This window comes from Dermacentor silvarum, chromosome 1 (genome assembly GCF_013339745.2).
Source record: "Dermacentor silvarum isolate Dsil-2018 chromosome 1, BIME_Dsil_1.4, whole genome shotgun sequence".
NCBI lineage: Eukaryota > Metazoa > Arthropoda > Arachnida > Ixodida > Ixodidae > Dermacentor > Dermacentor silvarum.
The window spans coordinates 50,597,518-50,616,588 of record NC_051154.1 but is presented as its reverse complement, the minus strand read 5'-3'; the positions used below and the strand labels follow the sequence as shown (position 1 = coordinate 50,616,588).

The 19,071-nt window shown below is 45.7% G+C and overlaps 1 protein-coding gene across 1 annotated transcript; it reads right to left on the bottom strand.

Moving 5' to 3' along the window:
- Window positions 1-926: 926 nt before the first annotated feature.
- Window positions 927-18,771, bottom strand: LOC119438116 (rab3 GTPase-activating protein catalytic subunit-like). The gene is made up of 8 exons (XM_037704766.2): window positions 18,635-18,771; window positions 11,336-11,555; window positions 11,134-11,228; window positions 10,330-10,467; window positions 5,537-5,764; window positions 3,416-3,512; window positions 1,581-1,672; window positions 927-986 (listed from the first exon to the last, which is right to left on the bottom strand). Exons 2-8 carry the CDS (start codon window positions 11,553-11,555, stop codon window positions 927-929), a joined length of 930 nt encoding a protein of 309 aa, XP_037560694.1. The 5' UTR covers window positions 18,635-18,771.
- Window positions 18,772-19,071: the final 300 nt, after the last annotated feature.

The following is a 19,071-nucleotide window of genomic DNA, read 5'->3' as shown; positions in this document are numbered from 1 at the left end:
AGTACGCCTATCACGAGGAACTCACAGGACACATACCTAAAACATGCACCTAACCACCCGAGAAAGAGGAGAGCAAGAATCGTAGCACTGGACAAGACCTACAAAAATACCCGGATGTAAAACACACGGGCGCAGCAAAATACCTAAAAAGTGCAGCTCACGCTGTCACATTGCAGATGGTGAGGGCACCGAAAGAATGGCAGCAAAGCAAAAACACTAACAAAGTACATAGACATAGCAGAAGAAGTAGCTATAGCCCTCGCCGTGACAACCTGCGGCGAAAGAGCAACAATACTTACCAACTTACAGACCACCTGCAGAAAATACCAAAAAGGAAGAATCTCCAAGCAAGCGATACACATACTGGCAAACATCAAGAAACTACCAGAAATGAAGTTGAAGTTGAAGTTTATTTCTTTCTTTGCTACAGAAAGAGGGACAAGAGCTAAAGGCCATGTGGTTGGCAGAGGCTCTTGCTCTTAAGCACGTCGGCCATTATATTCCTGGACATCGTCCGGACCCTGGGGCACGAATACATGTCAGAGAATGCGATGGCGGACGCTGTGGCCCAAAATCATAATCGCCAGGGCCTCCCTGCCAGATGGACCAGAAATAAAGGATTGTGTTCTCAAGAAATATGCAGATATTTTACAGCACTATAGACTAAACAAAAGAACCTATCCCCTGCCATACCCCAGACTCAACAGAGAGGAAAGTGGTAATTTCAGGAGGCTAAAAATAAATTCCTATGTACACGGCACATTACTCCATAGGATCTCACCCACAGAACAGCCATATAAAGTTCTGTGAAATCCCCAACACCTTAAGCCACATGGTGTGGGAGTGTGGGGGAGTGACCAACACAATGCCAACGCACACAACCGAGGAGCAGTGGGAGGCCAAGCTGTTCAGCTTGAAAGGACCAGCTAGCACACTGGTGGACAGGCTCCGAGGGCGGCCAGGGCCCACGGTTCGTCCACCTTGGGCTAAGACTTCACATGCTCAGAACAATAAAGTTTGTGCATCTTAAGTAGCAAATTTTTAATAGTAGTATTTTTCACCAAATGTTAATATTTTGGCTTTGACTGTGGTATTTTTTAAACTTTAAAGTTGGCAGGTCTGAAGAAATCTAAATGTCTAAAGAAATCGGGACAATCAGGTCGTGTTATACATTTGTAGAAACATATACGAAAGTGGGTGGCGGTCTTTCGAATGACCTGTAGGCTCCCTGCTGCAAGTGCAAGAATAATGTTAGGCTCATCTGTACACGACAGAATTGTCTATCGACTAAGAAGGTTATATACAATGTTCAAAAAGTGTTACAGGCCCCTTTTGAAAGTTACTTGACATGCTGCGAATTGCATTCAACACATATACGTATTGTTTAAACAATCTCTTCTTTATAAATGTAAGCAAGTATGAAAAGAAGATGAAAAATAGGGTTGTTTCCCCAGAAATGTTCTATTAGTGCCCCTTCCACTTAAAGTGCCTGTGCAAGCATGGTTTCCCAAGCCACACAGCTAGGCACTAATTGCTATACTCCTTTCACACAGTAACGGAACAACCAGACCCACTCTTACCTTGTACTTTGGTTCTTTTCCTCTGAGTTGTGAAGCCACCTTAGTTATGGTTTGCTCCAGGAATGTTGTCAAAGAACGAGGACCCTCGTGGGCTATTATAAGAAACAAAAGACAAGATGCGAAAGCCATGAATGTTTGGCATGTCAAAAGCATTCCATTAAAAAATTATTTCAGACATGAAGGCGACTAAGAGGAATATGTACATGTTGTGCTTATCACCATTTGGCCATAATTTGGCAAAATTAATGGTTAATTATTCACAAATGGTTTCTTCTTTTTGGCTGTGTGCTCACGTCACCAGCACTCGCCCATATTCACACACTCCAGTTGCATTCACTAGGACTTTCTCATGTTCACACTCTAATGCATATGCTAATTGAGTGTGAGTGAGCACAGTCACGAGTGAGTGTTCCAATTGGCTTCCGAATTTCTAATGTAGCATAGTGAAGTAACGCATTTCACTATTTGCTTTATTTTTCTTTTTATTATCCATAGTGTCCCAGGCAAACTGAACCAGGTCATTAAAAAGTGGTGAATTATTTGAATGACAAACTAATGCAGTGGTGCATCTTTTCATGCAAGTAAGAGATGCATTTCATGGTAATTTTACCCTTATTCTTATTATTACTTATTTACTTTTTAACTGCTTGAGATGTCCTTATCAGCAATTTACTTGTCCCAGTGGCAAGAAAAATGCATGAGCATCTGCTTTTGACATTGTGTACATGAAAGAAGCTGTTAGAGACCCTATGCTACAGTGTATTAGAATGGGGTAGTGTGTTCAGGGAGGGCCCGTGGCTGAGGCTTCTTTTGTAGACATCGCTTAAATAAATTAACATGCACAGTGTCACACGCACACAAGCAAACATGAACACATCTCGCTCGTTGATCGTGGAAACAAACTGTCAAAACGTTTGAGTAATGAAGCGCGGCGAGCGAATTGACCTTCGTGCTATCATGCCTCTAGCTTGAACGCGGCCTATAAGCGGCGAAAACACAGCGTGCGGCGGACTTTCCCCATTGCAGATTGCTTTCAAGATAGGGCCAAGGCAATTGTATCGCCGAAGTGGATCGTCGCAGATTATGTCTTGCTTTGGGCCACTGAAACCAATCCTGCATTGCTTTGCTGGCGAAAATCCTCTCCTTCTGTTTGCGCCAGTCCCGAACACAAGTTCCGGATTCTCCGAACGCCCGTGATGTGGCCCGATTTCCGTCCGTCTCCGCACACATGATCACTTTCCTTTTAAATGCGGCATCATGATGAACTCGGTACTTCATGCTGATAGAGCAGATGCAGAGAATGTGAAGACAGACAGACAGACAGACAGACAGAGAACTTTATTTTCGTGAAGACCGACGGTAGACTACTGCCTCTAAGCACATGTACTGCAGCACATGGAGGAAGCTACGGTAGCTAGGCTCGAGAGTAGCTAGGCTGGAAGCGCGTGCGAGGCGGCCATTTTGAAATGACGACGGCTATATGGCAACGCAGATTTAGGGTCGTACTTGATTCTAACGTGCACGGAATTTTCGGACCTGTTTTATCGGGGAAAAAAAGTGCGCATTAGATTCGAGTAAATACGGTATTTGTGGCTAGAGGGGAGCACTTGCGGTCTAGGTTGACTGCCGAACTTCCAGGCAGCCGCACTATAACCGGTATTTCGTGTCCCGCAACTGCACTATAAGCGATGCGCATATACATGGAGTGCTATGGGAAAATTAACGGGAGTCTGAAAAGATCGTATTATATCTGGTCCTGCACTATAAGCAGTTACGTTATAAGTGGTCTATACTGTGGTCCTTTTAGGAAAAAAAAGTGATGTAAATGTTCTTACCATGATCAATGATGTGTGCTAAGGCACAGTGGATTAAAATGGGTATCAACAGCTTCACAATCTCGGCTGGATGCAGTGACAGCAGATAATACAGCACCTGCATGAAATTTGTTACTGTGATACAGATGTTGAACACAAGATTTGATGACAGATTAATGTGAGCTTAATAAGGTGTATTGCTGGACTAGATGGGGCATAATGCTTAGTAGAACTTTACCATAACTGGGATAAGACAAATGAAAGAAAATGACACTGACTGAGTAAAAATTTGTTTACTGTTTTGTTTGCGTCCAATGCTTTCATAAATACAGCTGATTCCAGGCATGCACAGAGTGCAGTGTGCATGCGTGTGTACATGTGCGTGTGGTTAAGAGAGGTAATTTAACAGTCAGGATAAATTCCTGAATGGCTTGTTAGGGCTTTTTTTACCTGCTGTTGCTTTTTGTTTTATTTTCACACTGCACACTTCACATGCCTAAAATCGGAAATAACATGGTAATCGAAATACCGCTTGAGCATCCTGCAACATTAAAAATTATGGGGTTTTACGTGCCAAAACCACGACCTGATTATGAGGCACGCTGTAGTGGGGGACTCTGGAAATTTGGACCACCTGGGGTTCTTTAATGTGCACCTAAATATAAGTACACAGGTGTTTTCGCATTTCGCCCTCGTCGAAATGCGGCCGCCGTGGCCGGGATTTGATCCCGCGACCTTGTGTTCAGCAACCCAACACCATAGTCACTGAGCAACCACGGCGGGTTCCCGCAACATCACATGGAAGTGGAATTCTCTGCTACATGCAGTTTGTGTGAGTTTCGCAAGCCAGTAAAACAAGCGCAGCACTACGCGATAACGGAACTATTGAGACGCGAAAGCGCGGGCGGCGGAAAGTCGAGCGAGAATGACCGGCCGTGTCGTTGTCAACAATGTAATGTCACTGAGTTATTTTTTCTAAAAATGAAATAGAAATGGTCAAGTAGCATTTTCTTTTGTCTTATAATACAATACAATGATGCTTTTATAACGAGTGGTTGAATACTAGTGACAGAATTTAAATGAGGAGTGCCTTCGTCATAGGGCAAGTACTTGAACGTCTCGGGGGAGTCTCTAATCGTGTCCTGCATTTACCTCAATTTCTCGATTACTAAGGCTCTGTTCGCGATTTCATGTTTTCAAAGAAATGCACTGCATCACTGGTGCTGCATCAACCCAGCAATTCTTGAATGCTCTAATGACTGATGTACCCAACACTGTTCCAACACCGTTCTTGGTGAAGGAGAACCACTATAACGGTGCATTGCTGAAATATCGCCATGTGCACCAATTAGCGGATGGGCTGCCTTATTATTGTGATTTTTCACTGGGCCTCCTCATAAATTTCTGTGATATCCATTGCATCTTTGTGTGGCAACGCTTCTTGGCCGTCCCCACCTATGTTCCACCTCCGTCGGTGCAAATGGGGTGCCTGTACGGAAAATGAAGTGGCTCTAATGCAAGTTCTGATTACAGACATTTTGAAACGCATTGAAGTTAGAGGAATGGCAAAATGTTTTTTTCTTGCGCGCAGATGTTGTCACTCTGCTTCTTTTATGTGTAGCTGTCATCTAGTCATGGTCATCTATCATGGTATGAAAGCTAAAGTGACGTCATGGTGCTTCTAGCTGGTGGTAATGTGCTATTTCAGACCAATCATGCACCATTTATAAGAATAATTTTGTGAACTAACACATCAAACTAACTGCACAGCTGGAAGCAAAGTGCATCAGGCTATATCTTCTACCACCAAATTTAATCTTCGTTCCTTCCTCACTTGGCGTTTCTTGGTCAAGGGAACTGATGCTCCTATGCACCGACCAAAGGCAAAAATTTATTTTCTGCCTTTTACAGAACTGAGAAGTTACCTGACATTTCCCAGTTTCTCCAATAGGTGGATACCCTAGCTGTGACTGCTGTGACGAAAACTGAAGAGCATTATAAATTGTACTGAAGGTTTTTCAGCACATCAGGTTGTTGAAACGTTGAATGAAACTATCCAGCACTTGCATAGCCGCAGTAACTAAATCGCACTTGAAAATTAAATAGAATGAATAAACAGTTAAGCATGTCTGATCGACACACCTTTTCTGCTTCCTTGGTGTCATCAAAAAGGCGTTTCTGCCTATGTGCAGGCATAGGGCGTGCTGTCTCCCAAACCTCCTGCCAAGTGTTGCCAGGTAGCTGCATACGATGACTCAGGTGGCCCTCTTCAATTACTTGCCCAGTTGTTTGATCCACTAATGGCGCAACCCAGTCACGTGGAGAGTACCAGCGCACAAAGTCACTCAGTGATGCTCCTGGGTTGGCTGCCTGGATGCAACAATGACATAAAAACGTGCACACCTTTATAAAAGAGGCCACAGCAAAACAAGCATGCCTACTTTTTTCTGCCTTCTCACAATCTATTTTTTTCTCTCCACGTCCCTTTTTCTTGTGCAGAGCATCTGATCACAACACAATGCCTCAGGCTAACTTCTGTTATATGAAGTAGCACGGACTCATAAACACAGACAAAGCACAGACAACTTGACCTGCGTTTTATAAAGTTGTGCATTTTTGGATGCACAGAATATATCAACACGGCATTGAACCAAATGTGCTCTGAACAGGGCCATGTGAATATCAAAGCAGTTGTAATAATTTTGTATGGCCACGCTTGCAAATTAACCAAATGAAATTACATTTAATCATCGAAAATGAATAACAGTCGAACCTTGATATAACAAGCACAGCTATAACGAATTATTGGATATAAAGAAGTAAATATAACATCTGGTTCGTCATGCTTGAATTAAATGGAGTTCTCTCCTGCACTAACAAAAATTGGAAATGCAGGGCCCAACATGATATCGCTTATAGTGAAGCAAATTTTTTCTTTCCATGTGGTTAGTACTTGATACAGTTAGTATTCAATATAACGAAGTCGATAAAAATCGGCACTTTATTATTTCGAAATTTCTTTATACTGAAATTCAACCTTTTATGCAAATAAGCACAGTTGCTGATGGATTTTTCTTGCAGGGAAGGGGCCACAAAATCCCCCGGCTCACCCAGGAAGGCAGCGCACATTAAGCCACCATCGCTTTGCCTGCCTTCCCTAACCCCCACAGTATACGGCGCGCGATAGGATCTTAATTATCACACTTAAACTTTACATGGAACATGAAAGCGTGAAGGTCTTGCTTCTACACTTTGAGAGGTGTCCACAAGAAGCCGCATGAAATTCAACCATTTCATTATCTGCATCCACGGCTCTTTCCATTTATTGCCTCGGCATTCCTTTGTGGCTGGAGTGAAGTTTTAGTTATATTGAAATCGTGTATAAATACACTTCATTATATTGAGGTTAAAATACAAGGACAAGGTTAACAAAAAAGTTAGATACTTTGTTATATGGAGAATTTCGTTATATTTAAGTTCATTATATCGAGGCTGCATTCAAGTAGAAAAAATGTGTAATACATCTCGTTATAACTAAGTTAACGAGATTCAAAATTAACGGAATCCGAAACTACTTCGTTATACCTCTCACTGCAGTATATGCCCAATGGTATGCACAACTTTAAACATGCAAAGAATACTAAGGCTCCGCGGCCCGCCGAACGTCTACGCGGCCGCGTATGTGACGAAAATTGAATCAAACAACAGCAATAGACTCCCCGGCGTGTCACCTGAGCGACAGCCGTTGCGATAGCGTCCTTATGTTCCAGTGTGATGGCCTTTCTCCTCCGCTTTCCACTTGGCGCGCTCATATTAACTGTCCTGAAACTGGCGAAACAGCGACGCGGTCGAAGGGAACAGCTAGCACGCTGGGATGCGAACGAAGCCTGTCGTGTTCGAGCAGCACGTGGCACACAGCACGGTGCTCCGACTACGCAGCTGGGGCGGTATTCTCGGGCGACCTCCATGACTTTCGGAGATACTTTCACTTTCGCGAAATTTCGCAAAGCCGTCGAAGTATTGGCACAGCGCCAGAAACGCGGACGTCTTGCAAAGCTAAACTCGAAAGCGAAACTATCTGACCCGCCGCTTCCTTGTTGCGCCGGCTTGGCTTGGCCGGCTCCGTGCCGGTTTCACGCAATCTCAGAGGTCACGCCTAGCTGTGTCAGCACAGCGTTGCGCGCCGCAATGAGAGAGCGAGGTGTGGCGGCACTAGTGTTTAGCATGCCACGCTCAAACATCATCATCATCGACATGTGGTGCGGCGCAGCTAGGCGTGGCCTCAGAGATAGTAGGTGCGCCTAGCTTCGCCAGCTACGTGCCCCAGCGAGAGAAAGGTGCGATAAGAAAGAAGTGCTGCTTGCGCGTGGTACAGTGCGCGTGGCAACCGTGCTGGCGGCTACGCGCGGCGGTGAGAAAGACCACTGCTCGACGGCGTATTGAACGCGGGAATTTTGAACCGCTGCTTCGAACCAGTGTGGAACCCGGCGGAAAGCGATATTGCTCAGTGCGCAACGGTAGGTATTTTTGGTTTCGGAGACGAATCTAGTTCGCTATATCCGTTGGCAGAACAATTTGACTTCGTTAAAACAAGGGTTTAAATACATGAATCCCTATAGGGATTTCAAGAGAAATCGCATTTCCTTCGTTATATCCATTGTTTCGTTATATCCCGCCTCGTTGAAGTGTATACTCGCCGACCGACTTTTCAGACGCCTGGTTTTTCTGACCTGCGCGATTATTCGGACTTCCCAGCGGCAAGTCCACCTACCCCTAGCACCAATGTACAACAACAGAAATTTCGGAACGCCGCACGATGTTTCGGGCATGAAACGCACGCGCGCTGCCGCAGACATGGCGGCCATGGACGCATTCGTAGACCTTATCGGCTATCGTGCGTGAGATCAGACGCACATAAGGCTAACGGCCATAGTAGCGGAGAACGGGTCCACTCGCTAGCTACCACACACGTGCCGTCCCCTCAGTGTGCGAACAGCTACTACTAAGTGGTTCGTTGGGAAAGGGAAAGGTTGGCGCTATCTTCTGCAGCCCTTGAGGGAGCACGGCTCAGCGCCAGCGAACAGCGTGCCCCAAATCCCTTGGTCAAATAAAGTTGTTTCTCTATCTGCCGGCGGCTTGGCTTGGTGAGACCGCCAACAGTCGACAAGCCAACGTACCGATCCCACGGTTGCATCTTCGCGGCGGTGCAGAGCGCGTGTATGTAATCTATCGTTGTTCTCGTGTCTCGTATCGGCACTGCAAGATGCCGACGGCCCATCTTAATCTGCGAGAGACCCCTTGCTAAAGGCCGTTGGAGGCAACCCGCTCGCCTTTATTTCGCATAGACGTGATCGCGATTTTTTTTCTTGCCGATATCTGCGTGTATGCTTATAACAAATATCGGATTTAACAAACGTTTTTTCGTGGCCGATGCGATTTCGGTATAACGCGGTAAGCTTGTACTCATAATATTTGGGTAACTAATTCTAAAAGATAACTTGCTGATGTTGGTAGTTGGGAAACCGACTACGAACCTCGTATAACACATGAATATAAAGAGAGAGAGAAAAAAACACACGGGTTATAGGATAAGTAAATGGAAGTTTAGTAATTGCTATTTAGCCACGAATTAACCAACCCACTGGAACTTCTTTTGGTGTATATTTCCAATATTAATTCTCCACATTCCCTTTATATTCCCTTGAACAAACACGGACACCAAAAAATGAAACGCCGAAAAAATTCAGCGCTTCTTGGGTGCCTTCATTTTTTGTGTCTGTTTCTTCAAGTGCTCTCCTATAACTAAGTCATGAATTACCAACTAGATTATCAAGACGTTTTAAGCACTAAATACAACCTCCATGCATTATCTAGTTCTCCTAGGACACCATTAAAGCAAGCATATATATAACGCTTTCGAGCACTTCTAGTCGCCACTAGTTCCTTCGCTGTAAAAACTTGCACCGCAATGTTGGAAACGGTGTGAACATTTAGCAGTATATTTATTCTCTAGGTAGAAGCTGCCCGTGTATCATTAGAAATCATGATTATAGTTCGCTAAATTCCTCTTCAATGCGCTTTGCCCTCAATTACCAGCATTCGCAGAAATTAAGTGAAACACTTATTTAATAAAAAGCGGAGCATGCCCGCACGAACACTAATATAACAAGTTTTTAGTCTTAACAAGTGAAAAGTTAGGAACAACTGAAGAAAACCTCAGATGCGGGCGACAGAGGCCTGTCAATGACAAATTGGGGGGCAGGAAGCGGGTAGGCATCGGCACCGCCGCAGGGCGGGGAGGGGGGGAGGCAGAGTACCCCCCCCCCCCCCCCCCCCCCGGAGACTTCCTTCGGAGGGGGCTCGAGCGCCCATGCGGAGCGCCCATGCCTGCGCCCAATACGATTTCCTGCACTTTGCCTCCTCATATAATGCAGAAACTAAATGCTCTGGTTGACATGTGTGTGCATAAATTCGATATTCGAGATGCCGAACATAGAGATTCTCATGAAACATTAAACATAGTTGAGGAACGAATGTTTATGTAAGTTAATGAAGCAGCTGCCAAATGAGTCCGTGTCAAAGCTAAAACTGCACTACTCGGTCAGATTGCAAAACAATCATACGCGCGAATGAAATGCTGCGCTAATTACGCCAACTAAGTCACATCCGCTTCAACCAACGTGAAAAGCGTGAGAGAAATAAAGCCAAAGAAGGATAACAAAGAAGCTATACGCCGACGATACTTTTCCCCCTAAAGCTAGCTTCACTGCGCGACTCACCAGAAGGGACGAGCGGCAAGTTTTGGCGCTGCAACGAAAATTCCTCGCCGCCACAACCGAACACACCACCGTGGCGCAAATGGGCATGTAACACTGCACCACTTCGTGGCAGTTGCAATGACAACGTCCTCGGCATCGCGCGCTCAAGGCGCTCACCTTGAAGGCCTCCATGTCGGAGAAAAGGCAGGCGCTCTGCATGCGCGCGCGCAGCACGGCGCCCTCGGGGTTGCTGCCCAGCTTGACCAGCGCCTCGGCGTGCTGCTCCAGCATGTCCTCCGTCATCGGAGCCGGCTCCTGCTCGCAAGGACGATACTTCACTCAGTCTTGCAATGAATGACCAGAGAAACAGATGAGCGATACGAGAGACGCTATAGTGAGGATAGCTCCGGATAAATTCTGAAAACTCACATTGATTAGGTTTAATATACCAGAGAAACACGTGGGCTGTGAGAGACGCTGTAGTGAGGAGCTCCGGATTAATTCTGATCACATAGTGATTTTTTAACGCGCAGCCGACGCACCCTAAGCGGGCGTTTTCGCATTCCGACACTTTCGGAAACCGGCCGCTGTGGCCGGGAATCAAACCTGCAACCTCGTGCAGAACACCATAGCCACTGCATGAGTCACTGCGGCGGTTGCACTCGGTGTTGACGCAGAAAGGTTTACAGAACAGAGCAACGTGAGTACGGACGCTATATCCGCGCAGCTTCGGTAATTTTTGCGCAAAGATTGAACTTTCATTCAGCATCCCTGAAAGATTTTGGAAGGAAGTCTAAAATTGAGTGTTCCAGACGCGACGCAACGCAACGCAACGATCGATGGCGAGCTGAAACGTCCCAAAACAACTGCCACCATTCAACTGTATACTTCCAACAGAGTACTTGCTGATGTGTTTACTCTGTGTTTCTCCCACCTTTTGCGGGGTCTACATGCAGCCAAGAGAAGGCGACGACGTCGTACCTGTGTGACAGGAATGTAGAGGGGCTCGCTGCTTCCAAGGAGCGTCATGTCGCCACAACGGCGCAGTACACCCTCGCGCACGACTCCCTGTCCTCCTGGAAAGCACAAACAGAACGGCTGCACTCGCCGAGAAAATACGGGCCGCGTGTCCGACAGCAAAACGACAGGACAAAAATGCCTGCAAGAACAATGCGACAGGAACCTGTGCTGGTTGTCGCAAACTCCTTCGAGCCGTTTCCCACGATGGCAGTATTGTCCCCAGACTCGCCCTTGTCACCTTCGGCGGCAATGTCGTCGGGACACTCGTAGAATATATCCTCGTCGCTTTCGCTCGACCCCGACTTGGGCTGGGAGCCAGACTCGTCCACGACGATGTTGCGGCGGTCTCGTTTTTTCTTCCTCTCTATGCAGTAGTTCAGCATCTGCGTGCAAACGCGCCGAGCCAGCGTGGGAACAGAGTTGCCGTCTGAGGCGGTCGCCTGCAGGCGACGTGCAATCTGCTCGACCATCTATATTATAACGGTCCTTGGCAGTGAGTTAACAACCAAATTAAATGCGGGAAGACTAATGATTCGTTCGATCTTACAACTCGCTACCTACGTGCGTCCGAAAAGCACACCGGCAGGAACCACATAAGTGACTATTTGGGATAGTCATATAAACGCAGGCTTCTAAATGCATTTCCCAAAGTGGCTGGATGACGCGTGACTGCAGAACTGCAGATTTAACTGAAGTGTATATCGTCGCGTTGCGTCCACGTACATTGCACCGCCGGACAAGTAAAAAACATTGACGTGCATCCCCTCCCCACGCTGTTAAGAAATAAAGTAACCACTGCAAGTGAAGAGTAGCAAGGCTCAACTGAAAAAAAAAAAAAAATTGACCTGTGCATCCAAATAATTGGCTGGCACACTATAAAACACCCGCGGCGCATAAGCGCAAGGGCGCTTTCGTCTTTGCGACGATGCAAGAAAGACAAGCACTATACATGCAACACCGCGCCATTTCACGATATGAAATGAACTATGTGTCGCTTCCCAACACACGAATGTCTATAGGCAAGTGCTGCCATGTACCTACTGCTCTGTTTATACGCTAAGCACGCGGAGTCACAGGACAGATATGTGTTTTTCTCCCTCACACACACACACACACACACACACACACACACACACACACACACACACACACACACACACACACACACACACACACACACACACACACACACACACACACACACACACACACACACACACACACACACACACACACACACCCTGCGGAATAAACATTGTATCAACATATCTGAAAAGCGTCCTGTTTTCTTCTCTTTGTCTTCTTCTTTGTCTTCGTTGTCAACCGCTCACGTGCAAGGTCGCTTCCCGAATAAGCCACCGCCAAGGTCGCGAGCCGGATAATTAAAATTCTTATGCAGCATTTGGAAATCACTCCTGATAAAGGAGTGTCGGAAGGATTCCCACAGGTTTGGTTAAATGTAATTGTTAGTGTTTATTTAATTTGTTTAATACTTCGAGTGCTCCTCGCAGGGCTAACCGGGCTGATCTCTCCCCTCGCCCTCAACATGACGCCGACGCCTGCGCTTTTCCGGTTCCGGTTCTGATCCGGTTCTGATCTCACTTCGTATCGCTCAAAGGCCAGACACATCTCAACTTGCCCCGTGATGATACGCGACTCCACGCCGAAAATGTTTCTCACTAGGCCAATGTGTGTAAGCACCTTCGAGAGTACACAAGTTCACCTCGCGATTCATTTCGCCGCCTAACTTTATTATAATTACTTGTCCGTCTGTATTCGCCTTGGCACGAAACGATCTTATCGTCAATGACAAAGAATAATAAGAATTAAGTTACGCGGTTAAACGTCCGAAACGGCACAACTGGTTATGAGGGACGCAGTATAGTGGATGGCTCTGGATTAATTTTGACCACCCGGTTCTTTCACGTGCACCCAAAACAAGATTCACACGAGCGTTTCTTTTCTTTTTTTTTTTAACATTCTGCCATAACATAGTAGAACGCCACAGCTACTGCGTCACCGCGGTGGGTCAACAAAAAGAAGAAAGAGAACATTTCGCAGCAGCTTTTTATTTTATTTCTGCTTATTACGTGCTCGCTGTCCAGCCGTTCTTGCATTTCAACGTCGGTACCAAGCCTGACGAAACGCGCGCCACCACGTGGTCCAACAGCCCAACTTTCTTCACTATAACACTCGGGCAGAGGAGACGCGCGTGACGCACGGAGAACGGAGAAAGTAGGCGGGGCTGTCACGCAGCGTATACGCGGTCAACGCAGATGCATCGCGCACCCTGGTCGTGCTCGTCCACGCAAGCTGCCTCCCACGGCTGCACGCAATACGACGACACGGAGGCTAAAAAAACGAAGAGAGGCAATGTGGACACTCGTCTACCGCCTGCGAAGGCGTCCGCGGTCCAGTCTGACGGGTGTTGCACGCGCGGGGCGTGCAAAGGCTGGCGCGAGGGGCTGGACAAACAATGGGACGGTTACGGGCGATTACGTCCAATTAGTAGATTGCTGTCCCACTCGCGCGCTTAATCGCCACGAAGCAACCGTGCTGCCGACCGATTAGCTCGCGCGCAAGGGGCGCCACCGTCCTTACTCCCCGCTCCATTTACGCATGACGCTGCACACTGTGGCTGGTAATGATACCGACTCGTTCTTACTCCCGCGCAGTGTATACTTCATCGCCTACTTTTCCAACTGCCGCACCAGGCCACGCGCCATCAATGGCCACCTTCAACGCTGCGCTTTTGTTATACCAGATGTGTCTTCTTATGTGGAACACCTTTTTTTTTTTAAGAAACTCAAATTTAGGTCCCTGCTGTTGTTGCTGCATGGCTAGGAGGACATTAGCAGCAAGAAAGATATCGACGATAATATCGTTAATAAACTAATACATGCTAATCACCATTTTAATTACAAAACGGGCACATATAACTGCGAAAATGAAGCATAGGTGTAGTGAAGTCATATCTGCTTAACGGAATTCCTATAACTAGCGCACCACTTTCGTTATATGCGACTTTAAAGGGACACTAAAGCAAAACAATAAATCAACGTAGACTAATAAAGTATTCTTTGAAAACTCTGCTGTGGCTAATTACACTGCAATATGTCAATGATTAGAAGAGAAAATTAAGCTCAACGTTAATTTTTTTTTTTTTTTTAATTTCGCGCGGAAACCCCAACGTCAGCATTTCAGTGTGACGTCACGACTTCTAAAGTTATTTTTCGTATTTGGGCCACGTTGGCTCAGTAAAAGTTCGCTAAACTTGGCACATTCAGTCTTGGGCCAGTATTTTGTAGCGATGCCTTTCCGATGCTAATGCCTTTTCGCGCTTTTCGAGCTTGGTCAGAGGTCAGAGCGACGGTCCGCTCACGTTGTCAACGGGATCAGCCGGCCGTGAGCGGTGGCTGATAAGACTAGTATATAAAAAAGCATAACGTATCGCTACAAAATACCGGCCTTGGGCTCCTTTAGAAAACAATGTAGTCAATCTCATAGGCGTGAGATTGACTACAGGGGGGGGGGGGGGGGCAGGGGGGGCACTTGCCCCCCCACTGTCAAAAGTGGGGGGGGGGGCAAAGTATCCCCCCCCCCCCACTTTCGAAAGCGGGCACTTTCGGCTACACACTGGAAAGTCCACCAAAACTACAGCTGAAGCTAAATTTTATTTCTTAATAGAGTCTCCACGTTAATAATGCGCTTTTCTTTACTATACGTATCCCCGGTTTGGGCAGCGAGTATTGTGTCTCCTCGTGACGCGCTGTAGCGGGCGACGCTCGAGATTCGCCATACAGGCTTGCATTGCGCAGAAGTCCTGCCGCTGGACAGTTCCCGCAGTTACAAATTACCGCCTAACCATACTTGAAAAAACAAAACAATGGGCTTGATATATTTAACCTTCGGGCGAGGGTAGAGGTCCGAAAAAGTATTTTAATCAGCGGCGCCCAACGATGGGTGTGCCTTACTGCATGAAATGGTTGGATTATCAAATGCTAGAACTGTTGAATCTCCGTCCATAAATAGTCTACGTAGCGTTGAAGTATAAATATATATCTTATCACCATCAAAAATCTAATCAAACCACTTACAGGTCTAACTGCCGAATTTCTTTGTGTAACCACGACTTATCGTATATTTATTTATTTATTTATTTATTTATTTATTTATTTATTTATTTATTTATTTATTTATTCATGATACCTCAAAGGTCTCAGAACGGGACATTACATGAGGGGTGGGCACGTAGAAAAATGGCGGGACAGGTTAGGTGGCGTGACTTGAAAGATGGTCTTCAATATGAGTTTTGAAAAGGGAAATGTCGGTGATGAGGGCGATGTCAGAAGGAAGGGTATTCCATTCTCGGGCTGTGTGCAGAAAAAAAGAACGCTGATACGTGGTGGAATGGGCGCGTGGTAGATACACAGCATTGGGATGCGTACGGCAGGAGAAACGATACGCTGGAATGATGATTTGGTTTCCCGTGGGCAGCGAATGAAAGAACCTAAGAATGAGAAAAAAAAAAAAAAGTAGACGAGCACTTTTGCGGTGGGAAGTCAGCGAGGGAAGACAACCGGGATTTTAAGGCTGAGACACTTGTATTATAGGAGTAGTCAGAAAGAATGAACCTGGCAGCACGGTTCTGAACCGATTCAAGGGAATTAATCAAAATAACCTGGTCGTTCTAGTTTAGGACAGATTAGGGTTTTATATGCAAGTTCATTTATTCATGATACCACAAAGGTCCCAGAACGGGACATTACATCAGGGTCTGCGAGGTGATATGTCCGTGAAAGTGACCTCGGTCGAACGTGCAGAGCAATTTCAGTGCCAATAGAACACTTTACTGAATTTTTTATAAAGGCCTGGGTCACTTCTGCTTTTATCGATTTCATTTTCAGGCCGTTACTGAATAAGGGCTACCCTACTACTTGTTCCCCGGCAGGAGCAAGAGCAGCAGATATTTTATATTTTCAAAAAATGAAGACCACCTTATTGTGAAGTGTTCCGAAAATTTGAACTGCGGTGGTTGCTTAGGTATACTCGAAAAACCGCTACTGAATACTCGCTTTCCCCCAGTTTTTATGCTTTATACACGGCATTTAGTTGTTGATCCCGGTATCCTCAGTAAACTATGTGGGGCACGCTGTTAATATTTATTCGAAGTACGAAACAATATCCTGAGTGACGAGCGATAGATCTTTTTTTCTGTGTAGGTTCATTGCAAGCCTTTGTAGAAAGTTACATATTGAAGTGTTCCAGGGTGCCATACCACCACTTTCCCCGACTCCTAAAACAATTGCATGAGATATGGACTTGAAATTCCATGAAAATAGGGAGAATTTTAAGCGCAATGCGTTCCGAAAATCTCACTCTCCTGCTTTAAATGCAAGTGTTGCAGATAATTACTAAACCCTTGTTTTTCCATTTTTTCCCGTGCACCATACGGGATGCGTATAGGTTGCTTCTCCGGTGTCCTCAGTGAGCTAAACAAGGCATCTTGTTTATATCTGGGGATAATGAAATTTTCTGACGAAGTACGATGTGTATTGATGAATTACTGCTTTTTATTGCGATAGCAATTATATGGACACTACAAAGCGGATTTCTGCCGTCGGCGCCGTCGCCGTGAGGTTCCGTATGACATCAGGCGATGAAATCGTTGCCGCGCTCCGGACGCTGTATGTGCGAGTGAAAGGGTGCGAGGGGCGCGCACTTTCACGTAGAGCGAACACACGTCGGAGAGCAAACGCGCGTTATGCGCCGTTCTCCCTGGAGGGCCGCAGAATTAAGCGTCTGTTTCCTCCTTTACAATCACCATATATAGAGGGCAAACGCGACTTTTCCCGTCAGCGCGAAAGGCCGTGGAGGGGAGGCGACGTTTAGCTGCGGCACCAAATGCGTGTATTTATATAAAAATGTTGCGAGGCGAGAAGGTGGGTAAGATTTCCAACGCAGCTCGACTAGTGTCCCATTCTGATCTCGTCGAAAACCTCCGAGCCGCCCCCAGAGGCACCGGCAACAGTCACCAACGCCGCGCGCGTTCGGTGCGAACGCGGGCAAAACGCAGACGGCGTCGACAGCAGTTCTGCGCGTTGCCGGTGCTGCTGCATGTCCAAGTTTTTACAGCTGATAAAACTACTATCCTTGCTCCGTATAGCTCTCTACTAATTTGTTATCGCAATTGATGCTTCGCCTTTCGGGTGAAACTGCGACATTCTTTTTAAATTTCCAGCAAGAAGTGCTTTAAAGCATTACACGGGGACAAGGTTTGAAACGGAACACTAATATATGGGTAACTTTTCAAAGTATACGATGAAATTACAGGAAACTGAAACATTTAGTGCAACTGTTCAAAAAAAAAAAAAAAAAAAACAGCTTCACTAAATATCGGGTAGTAATTCACCAAGTTCGCACACCTCTGCCGTCTTTTTCTTTTTAGTATTGAGATTAATTTATGTTGATTGTACATCGTTCTCTTTAACCTCGACAGTACGATTACCTTAACCAGCGATACATTTAAGCTGTAGACTTAAACACCAAGTAAAATTCTTTGTTTAATTAGTAAAATTGACTGCACAAATGGGCATATTTTTGTGAGCTCCACTGCTGCGACTGGGTTGGATCAGGGACCTCTGGCCACTCAATGCCACTTGTCTCTGCATCACATATAGATTTTACAGCCACAAAAAATAAATGCAAATTCAAATAATTTTTCGGGCCTCGATGGTTCACCATGTGTTTGAGAAATAGGTCTATTGTTACAAATAAAAATACCTGACAGATGCATTTCCAGGCTTTTTCACTTAATATAATAGTAATTAATATATATATATATATATATATATATATATATATATATATATATAATGGAGAGAGAGAGAGAGAGAGAGAGTCAGATCTGCGGTTTGCCCCCCCCCCCCCCCCCCCCACTCGAAAAATAGTTGGTACGCCTCTGGTCAATCTTTACCGCTAAAGAATTAACTGAGACCTAAAAGACGCTGTCAAAATCCATGACGTCACGGTGAGCTTGTGCGGGAACTTCAAGGTGGCGTCGCCACTCGTTTTCTGTGTTTTTCGTTTCTTTCTGGCTTACCGAACGGCTTCTCGAGGTAAGAGTGGTGTTTTCGGTATTGTGGAAGGGTAATCTACTGATACAGAAGAAATAATTTTTCACTTTAGTGTCTCTTAAATATGTGCTACGAAATACATTCCAGTTAACAGCTTCCCAAAAAGCGTGCCTCTCACCATTCGGGACGAAATGGTATGGTCTATCTGTGACGTCCGCAAAGCCCCAAGGGCGATGCGCACAGCGGTGAGAAGTGACCATGCAGCTTAGCAAGCCATCCATTATTTAGACTGGAAGAGTGCAGTAGCGCGTTACATGACACATGAATGTCGTCCGACGACGAGAGCACCACCACCCTGCACAGAAGAAGCTAGTCACACCACCTACCTGAAGTTTTTGGTGGAGAATTGAAGCAGCCAGGTTCGGTGTGCCAGGCTCCAGACTGTGTAATAAAAGATAGGAAGACAGGTAACGCGCTTAGTTTCAGCAATAATAAATCAGTACCAATTTATAGAGGAGTAAACGTCGCCAGCAAACGGCCATGTACAGCTCCTCTCTCTGTATATTAGGGGCATGCGAATATTCTAAACTTGCGAACAACGACTCGACTATTGCCCTATTCGATTAGGTCGTCGAATCAAATGGTCACCCTTCGTAAATACGAATATTTTTCGAATATTTCTTTGAGTATTTCAAATCGCAAACTGTGCGCAATGAAACGTATAATTGGAACAAAAGTACGATAAATTTCGACCCTCCGGTTTTAGTATGCATAAATCATAAGAAATTACGTAGTAGAGAAGGCTACGTCGCTCAGTGAGACG